This window comes from Haplochromis burtoni, unplaced genomic scaffold, assembly GCF_018398535.1.
Source record: "Haplochromis burtoni strain Fernald_Lab_line unplaced genomic scaffold, NCSU_Asbu1 Contig_166, whole genome shotgun sequence".
NCBI lineage: Eukaryota > Metazoa > Chordata > Actinopteri > Cichliformes > Cichlidae > Haplochromis > Haplochromis burtoni.
Window position 1 is genome coordinate 1173120 of NW_024582527.1, and position 7795 is coordinate 1180914.

At 43.4% G+C, this 7795-nt stretch overlaps 2 protein-coding genes across 2 annotated transcripts; both read right to left on the minus strand.

Annotated features, from left to right (window-relative positions):
- Positions 1-42: 42 nt before the first annotated feature.
- On the minus strand, positions 43-1763 carry crybb2 (crystallin, beta B2). The gene is made up of 6 exons (XM_005933299.2): positions 1661-1763; positions 1340-1423; positions 1066-1184; positions 730-862; positions 494-636; positions 43-381 (listed from the first exon to the last, which is right to left on the minus strand). The coding sequence occupies exons 2-6, from the start codon at positions 1400-1402 to the stop codon at positions 213-215; spliced, it is 627 nt and encodes a 208-aa protein (XP_005933361.1). The 5' UTR covers positions 1403-1423; positions 1661-1763; the 3' UTR covers positions 43-212.
- Positions 1764-4923: 3160 nt separating this feature from the next.
- LOC102313679 (beta-crystallin B3) lies at positions 4924-7233 on the minus strand. Its single transcript, XM_005933298.2, has 6 exons — positions 7134-7233; positions 6706-6803; positions 6334-6452; positions 6097-6229; positions 5744-5886; positions 4924-5643 (listed from the first exon to the last, which is right to left on the minus strand). Exons 2-6 carry the CDS (start codon positions 6778-6780, stop codon positions 5406-5408), a joined length of 708 nt encoding a protein of 235 aa, XP_005933360.1. The 5' UTR covers positions 6781-6803; positions 7134-7233; the 3' UTR covers positions 4924-5405.
- Positions 7234-7795: the final 562 nt, after the last annotated feature.

The following is a 7795-nucleotide window of genomic DNA, read 5'->3' on the forward strand; positions in this document are numbered from 1 at the left end:
CTTGTGTGGAGGGGAAAAACAGAAGACAATCCCATGATTGAGTCAAATGTAAGCAATGAGGATTTATTAGTTTGCTTCAAAGATTGTTACTACTGCCTCAGCTGATATCAAAATGCTGCATGGTGGTGGTAAATGAAGGTCAAAGGGTTTGTTGCCAGAAAGGGAGCAGAGGATGCTGAGGTCAGGATTCCTGACAGGAGAGAGTCACAAGCTTAGTTGACGGGATGAAAGGCACCCCTCTGATGCCACTGCATGTCTCTGATGCGCCGGACTGATTGGATCTGAGGAATCTGGGCTCCGAAATCAGTGGTGTCCTTGTACTCCCCCTTCTCAAACAGGTACTGATAGCCTCTGTAGCCTGGATACTGGTAGCCCACCCAGCTGGTGCACCACAAGCAAAGAGAGGAGAAACAAATGTTAGCCAATTAGAGGTCAAAGGGCATGTGGCAGCTATTTCTATGATATACAGCACCTGCTGAGAGGATGGACTCACGTGCCACTCTGGACCCGAACAGAAGAGACCTTCTCCTGGTAGCCGTGTGCGTGAAAGCTGGGGACATCATCATCTATGATTTCTATCTTCTTCCCTGCAAAGCTGGGGTTTTCGTAAAGGACAATCTTGTGCTCCTGGCTGTCCTGATAAATCAGAAGAAAAAAAAAGCAAGCCAAGGGTGAGATGTGAAGCAGCTGATTATGGGATGGAGGTATAAATTTGTAAATCTCTCTTACCACTTTAATGGGGCGGAATGCAACAATGGTGTCACTACGCCTGCTGTTGGTCCAGGAATCCCAGCGAGGATACTCGCCCTTCTCAAACACATACTGCTCCCCCTTACAGTTGGCCTGCTCATATCCCACCCATCTGAGCAGACAGAAAAACAACAACAACAACAACAACAACAACAACAACAACAAATGGGGCTGTGATTGATGCAGGGGCTCAGCTGGAAAGATGGTTGGTTGTCTGCTTATCACACATTAAATTTGATTGCTTTTCTCTATGCCATTCCCTCTTTTTTTTGGTCATTTGCTAGTTTTCTCTGTCTGTCTCTGACCCACACTCACGGTCCACACAGCACCAGTATGGAGCCCACTTTCTCCACGCCTGCTTCCTGAAGGTTGTTACAGGGACCAGTCAGCTCATGGCAGCGTCCCTGGAAGTTTTCCTGCTCATAGATAACCAGCTGGAAAAGAGGAAAAATTTCTTCTTCTTTTTTAGCTCTTGAAAGGAGTTGTGTTTTTTTTTGGAAGATAAACAATTGCAAATACGGAGTGCACAGATTTCATGTGAACTTATGTGAACTGGTCTCGCTGCCAGTGTGCGCCTGTCCTCCCTCACCTTAAACGCACTGGTGCCTGGCTGCTGCTGCTTGGATGCAGGACTCTGGTGGTCTGTGGCCATATTGAATGGATAAGGATGATGCTGAAAAGAAACAGGTAAAAGTATAATTCTGAATAATTTTGAGGTATTTCTGTAATTTTTTTTCTTGGTAGCTTTTTTTAAAATCTGAGAAGCTGTTGATTGATTCTGTTTGCTGTTATTGTTCTAAGTTTTTAAGATTTAACCTAAATTACAGTGGCAAAAAGAAGACAAATACTGATAAATATATATATTTAAAAAAAATTATAAAATACAGCATGACGGACATGATCCCCTTACCAGTACCTGTCTGTGCCAGTGTGTTTGTGATGGCACAATGAGCTCAATATATACGGGACGCCCAGGGGTGGAAACTTTGCCAACAGCACCGAGAGTGTCCAAGCTGGCCGGCAGATCGGCCTGCCATAGGCCCAGCAGAATGAAATCAGGGGTCACTGTGCACCCCCACCCAACCCCACCCCACCCCGGAGTGTCACACTCCCACAAAGTTATTTCATTAGTTGTCAGTTTTGTCCAGCCAGTCATTGTTTGATATCCTCATGATTCAGCACAAACAGTGCCAAGAGACCCACACCTACAATGAGCAGGGAGAGTGAGAGAGAGAAGGACGGTAAAAGATGGGTTTTACCGTGCTGGAGGGATGTGAATAACAGAAGAGTTGCTGCTGAACATTTCCATATGTTTGAGTTGATTTTATTTTATTTTTTTACTGTATGGTGTTAAAAAATCAAATCAAATAAAGGCAGATGGTAATGCTGCTGGCTGCAAAGAAAAACAGCAGCTCTAAAGAATGGATTTATGACTTAAACCTGCTGACCATCTACTGGGAGCAATAAAACAGCTCCATAACAATCCATCTTTAACATTTTTATACTTTGGGACAAAGTTTTTAGACACTTCTATTTATACTCTATACTCGTATTTATTTATTTTTTTACATCTACTTTATATTGTTCACAGTGATTCAGATGAAACTAGAGTGATTTCCTACTAAAAATGTGCTCTTATTAGGTGTGTTTGTTATTATTATCATTAAGATCGGTACTTTCACCACAGTAGGATTTCAAATGGATGCTTGAAATGAAGCATCATGCTATCGAGGTGATCTTTTTATTGTTAGTGTTGCTAAAAGGAAACATTTTAATGAGATCATAATGTGCATGCATCACCACGGACAACAGATGAACTGGAGCTGAGATTTTTGGGTTTGAGGTTTTGTGGTGTTGCATGATGGTCTGTTTCAGCGGTGGCCAAGAGCCTTTGCAGAATTACAATACCAAGCTGCAGCTTTTCAGGGACCTTAAAGGAACATATGAGGCTGAACCAAGACACGGTATATGATAAATAAGGATTATTTTGAACTGCGAATCATGCTAAGCAACTTTATTAGTGTCCAAGAATAAAGAAGAAGAAATTGAATTTGAATTGCTTATAAGTTCCCTACTGAGAGAGACCTCTGTTGTTGTGCGTGAAATCTGTTGAAGTCACTCTTTTAGTATTGTTGTTACAGCTCCCAACGCTCCTGTTACCAGGAACATTTTGGACCATTTTAGAACTTACCTTCCAATTCTGCTCCTGTTGCTCCCTCATGCTGCTTCTTCCTGATGTTTTTGTCTGCTGGGATTGCAACATCTATCACAACTGCAGTCTTCTGCTTTTTATTAACTACCACTGTGTCTGGTTGGTTGACCAGCAGCTGCTGGTCCCACAGGACTTTAGCCCTGTTGTTCTCAACCAGCTTTGATGGTGTCTCGAATTAGGACTTGGGAACTTTGACACTATATGTGGAGTTTTTCTTGGTCCATAACGTTGCAGTCCATTCCCGTGCAGGGAATAACATCTTTGTTAGTTTTCTTTCCAGATTCTTTTAAATTGTTTGGTTCCTACTTTTTCTGTACTGTGTGGCAAATAATTCTGTCCTCATCTGTATGCAGATTGTCTTTGCCAACATAAAAAGGATTTATTTGACAGCACTCATTGGACTAACAATACTCAGAACAATGGAAAAGTCCAAGGAGCTCAGTGAAGATCTAAGAAAGAAAGCTAGATTTACACAAGCTGGGAAGATCTCTTAGAGCTAACAGTTAATCGGGTGTGACACCACTTTGCCAAGGTCTGAAAGAACACCCAAACTGTCACCTTCAGATGAGAGGAAATTGTTCACAATGGCCTAGAACAATTCAGAAACCACAAAGGATCAAGTCTGTCATGAACCGGAAACTGCTGAAACCCCAGCGTCACTGTCTACAGCGAAGCCAGTTTTACCTCGCCATGGACTGAGTGGTAACCAACCAAAGAAGAAGGCCCTGCTCCAAAATCAACACCATCAAGCTCAACTGTAATTTGCAGCTGCCCAAATGTACAAACTAAATGCCTTCTGGAAGTTTTATGGTCAGTCAAGACAAAGACAGAGAGCTTTTCTGCCACAATAACAAAAGGTATGGTTATGGGAGCAAAAGTCAGTCTTTCAAATGCTCTACCCAAAGTCAAGCATGGTGATAGCATCATCCTGTGGTACAGCATGACTCTGCTGCCAGTGGTACTGGTACATTGCACAAAGTGGATGGAATATATTCAAAGTCAATAAAGATGTATGCTGTACAAATGTTCCACCCTTGAAAATATTGTATACGACTTGTATTTCCAAAACACAAACACGACTCTTTCAGGGAACACATTACACAGACAGATAATGTAACACAGTTACATCCAATCATTAGAACCGAAGGAGTCCTGCAATCAAATCCAGTGACTGGCTGCTTTTATGAGCCAGATGGTCCGTCTGAGAAACAGTCAACGACTTTGTCGATTAAAGACATGCTGACTGCGACTGTTTTGTTGGGATGTTATGTTCACTTGACTACACTTGATGTAATCCAGTACACTCAGGAAATGATTGTATGACTAATCAATAGTTAATTTGTTTTTCATGCGATTATGGGCAGTAAATCTGGGCTCAATATCCGGTTGCACACTCACAGGATTGACAAGTCCTTGAGTAAAATTGCTTGCTTTCTGACAAAAGTGAGGTTGTTTGTGGCTCATTTCAGATGTGTTTTGTGTGTGTGTGTGTGTGTGTGTGTGTGTGTCTGTGCGCGTGTTTGAAAGCCTCATGTTTAAGTGAAAATTCTAGTCCAGGGAAACGATGCTGAGGCAGAAATTGCCAGAATCTTCTCATGATCGCGTATGATTGAGTTATTGATGATCAGCTGCATGTTTTCTGCAAGTATTATGCATAAACTTCAGGTCTGTGTCTCTTATCTCTGCTCTCCCTCTTTTACATGATTAAAACGTTGCACTTTGTAAAAAAATAGAGAAAATGCTCCAGTCAGTGTTGTGAGGGAAAAGTGTGTTTTGTTTTAAAAACCGCATGCATGTGTGCTTTTACATTTGGACTGATTTTTTTTCTCTTATTATGCTAAACCTGAACTTAACACTAGTATAATAGTGTTAAATAGGTACACTGGAGTAACTGCATGCTCTCAGTGTTCACCTTGTGACCATTAACCACCAAATGCACAATGAAGACTAAGGGAAGGGAATGCAGCGCACTCTGTTTTAATAGCAAGCATACATACAGCATGACATCATTTCCATTTCTGTTAGGCAAACGCATATCCACATATGCATTGAATAAGTCATGTGTTCCTAATGCTCGATGAGGTTTTCAGCTGTCTGACTAGAATAGGAAAACACATGCAATGAAAGCAGCACACATCTGCAGCTTATCTCGAGGAAAAATATCTGGCAGATGTAGGCTGCATTATCTCCACATAGATGTCAGTGTGACATCTCTGATAGTGTTTTTATTTTGTTTTCAAACCTTTAGTTAAAGCCATCTCCACCTTGACTTGAAGTACAACATCACCAATAAACTCCAGGTCAAACAACTTTTATTCGCCACTGATACATACATGGCACTCCTCACTGGGCACAAGCAGCATTTGCCGTGGTTAGGTTAAGGCAGAGGGCAGGCACTGTCGGCAGCGTGGGGAAGGCTGTGGGAGGCAGGCGAGGGTCCTGCTCAGCTGGCTCCAGCTGTAGCAGGAGGGGCAGGAGGAGCTGGGGCAGGGTCGGGATCAGGAGCCGGAGCTGGGTCGGGAACGATGAAACAGCCCCTCTTGTGCCACTGCATGTCTCGCACACGTCGGACAGACTGGATCTGGGGAGCGGGGGCCTCCCAGTCATTCCAATGCTTGAAATCTCCTCGCTCAAAGACAAACTGCCGACCCCTGTAGCCTGGGTACATGTAGCCAACCCATCTGGAGGAAGGAGAAACAGACAAAATGTGAGGTGTGTCGCAGAAAAACACCCAGAAGGTAGTGCGATGTGGTTTAGATAAGGGTGCGCTGAGGATCTTACGTTCCATTGAGAGCTTTGATGCTTGCTACACGGTCCTGAAAACCATGGCCCCACAAACTGGGCACATCATCGTCAACGATCTCCATCTTTCTGCCAGTAAAACTTGGATTCTCATACAGGTGCAGCTTGTGTTCAGCACCATCCTGAACACAAAAATTACACAAATGTCACCAGGGTGTAGTCTGAATGTGTGCGTGTGTTTGTAGACACTGATTCAGTAAAGCAATCATTTAAAATGTGTCAGGAGGTAAAAATACAACGGGCAAAGGTTACGTGTAAACAGCTCGTGTCAAATATTCTTCACATATCTGTGTGACTGCATCATGAGCTTTGTATGTGAACTAGTCACGCACCACTTTGAGTGGCCTTAGAGACAAGAGGGAGTAGCTGTTCTGACTGTTGGTCCAGGTGTCCCAGCGTGGATACTCTCCTTTCTCCAGAATAAACTGCTCCCCTGTGAACCCATGCCGATCATAACCCACCCAGCTGAGGGGAAGAGAAGATCCGAGTTTACCAGCATGACAAGCTTGCCTAACAAGTTATCTTCTAAATTTTCTTATATGAATAATCTCACATGCGGCATTACTTACGGTCCTGACTCAACAATCACAGAGCTGACCTTCTGCAGTCCCTTCTCTGTCACATCTTTACACTCTGCAGAAAACTCTGCCTTGCAGCCCTGGAAATTTTCAAACTCAAACAGCACCACCTGGAAACACAGAAACAAAAGGCATTCCATAAACTAACACAGACTCCTTTCAGTTTCCCCTGGGAGCTTAAGATAACAGCCTCCATATAGAATGTAGACATGACATAGGCTGAGCTTAAAAATAACTCAAACTGTCAGGTTCAGCAGATGATGCAGGTACATCTGTGACCAATAGCTGGACAGCTAAATACACCTGTATAAAGGTGAACCCTGGGAGCAGTTCTTCTATGAGCAAACCAAGTTGTTCCAGTACCTTGTATGTGGCTCCAGCTCCACCCTGGCTCTTCCCAGCAGCTAGCTGCTCCGGGGCACTTTGCTGCTCCGACATCCTCCTGATCCACTGCTCCTCCACTTTTTGGCAGCAGCACACACATAGAAAAAGCACCGTCCGTCACACATTCATACATGGACGCACAAACACACACGAGAGAAGCTTAATGTCTAAGCTACAATTGTAGAATACATCCTTGAGCAGGACTTTTTTTAAGCCTCAGCAGTAATAATTTACCTGATAAGAGTTTGTTTTTCGAGTATGAACACACAATTTCTTCATCACGTGCAATACTTAATAACAAACTCCACCAAACCTGAGTCTTCCCCGGTGCAGCACCACTGAACTCCTTTGCAATGGCATTATTACACCATGGTGATTGATAAGTGTGTCCAGTAGGAGGCTTTTACCTGGGTATGCCTGCTAGGAAGCGGTAGTGTCCCTCTTTTTTCGCTGCCACTTGGTGTTTGGTGGGGTTGAGCCATTAGACCGCAGGGATGGTGGGGGGGGGGTATTTATGGTTTATTTCTGGCCACAACAGCAGAAAAGGGGGAGCTGTTGATACAGCAAGTCTGTCGCTCACATTGTGTCCGTAACGCTGCCTCTCAATAGGCAGCTGTGTTGGCACACGCTGCCCTGCCTATCTGCCTGGCTGCCAGCAGGCGTTGTGTGTGGGCACACAGAGAGAGAGCCAAGAGGATTCAGCAAACGGCCCTACTCAGCATAAACACACACACACACACTCATTCACCCAATCTCAACTACACAAGAGTTCCTCGTGCCTTTGTGTACTAAAAATAAGTAACTTGATTCAAGAAATACCCAGAAGAATGCAGTTTTTCATGTTACATGAGGCTGTGACGCAAGTCAAGTATATTTTATTAAGAATTTATTCACTTTAGGACACTGGCCAGTACAACACAGTGCAATATAGACCTTTCCTTTTGAATTTAAAAAAAAAAAAAAAAAAAAGGGCATAAAAATTAACCCTTGAATTTTATGACAAAGTAAAACATCCATGTACATACACACCAGGGACAATCACTCTGAAGCCTCGATCGACACATTCACT

What these genes read in the sequence shown, in the direction of transcription:
- crybb2 (XM_005933299.2), bottom strand. Translation starts at nt 1,402, where the DNA reads ATGGCCACAGACCACCAGAGTCCTGCATCCAAGCAGCAGCAGCCAGGC. An exon ending in ATACTGGTGCTGTGTGGACC is followed by an intron (nt 863 to 1,065) that starts GTGAGTGTGGGT and finishes CTGTCTGCTCAG; the next exon opens with ATGGGTGGGATATGAGCAGG. An exon ending in GTTCGGGTCCAGAGTGGCAC is followed by an intron (nt 382 to 493) that starts GTGAGTCCATCC and finishes GTGGTGCACCAG; the next exon opens with CTGGGTGGGCTACCAGTATC.
- LOC102313679 (XM_005933298.2), bottom strand. Translation starts at nt 6,780, where the DNA reads ATGTCGGAGCAGCAAAGTGCCCCGGAGCAGCTAGCTGCTGGGAAGAGC. An exon ending in GAGCTGGAGCCACATACAAG is followed by an intron (nt 6,453 to 6,705) that starts GTACTGGAACAA and finishes CTGTGTTTCCAG; the next exon opens with GTGGTGCTGTTTGAGTTTGA. An exon ending in GTGATTGTTGAGTCAGGACC is followed by an intron (nt 6,230 to 6,333) that starts GTAAGTAATGCC and finishes TCTTCCCCTCAG; the next exon opens with CTGGGTGGGTTATGATCGGC.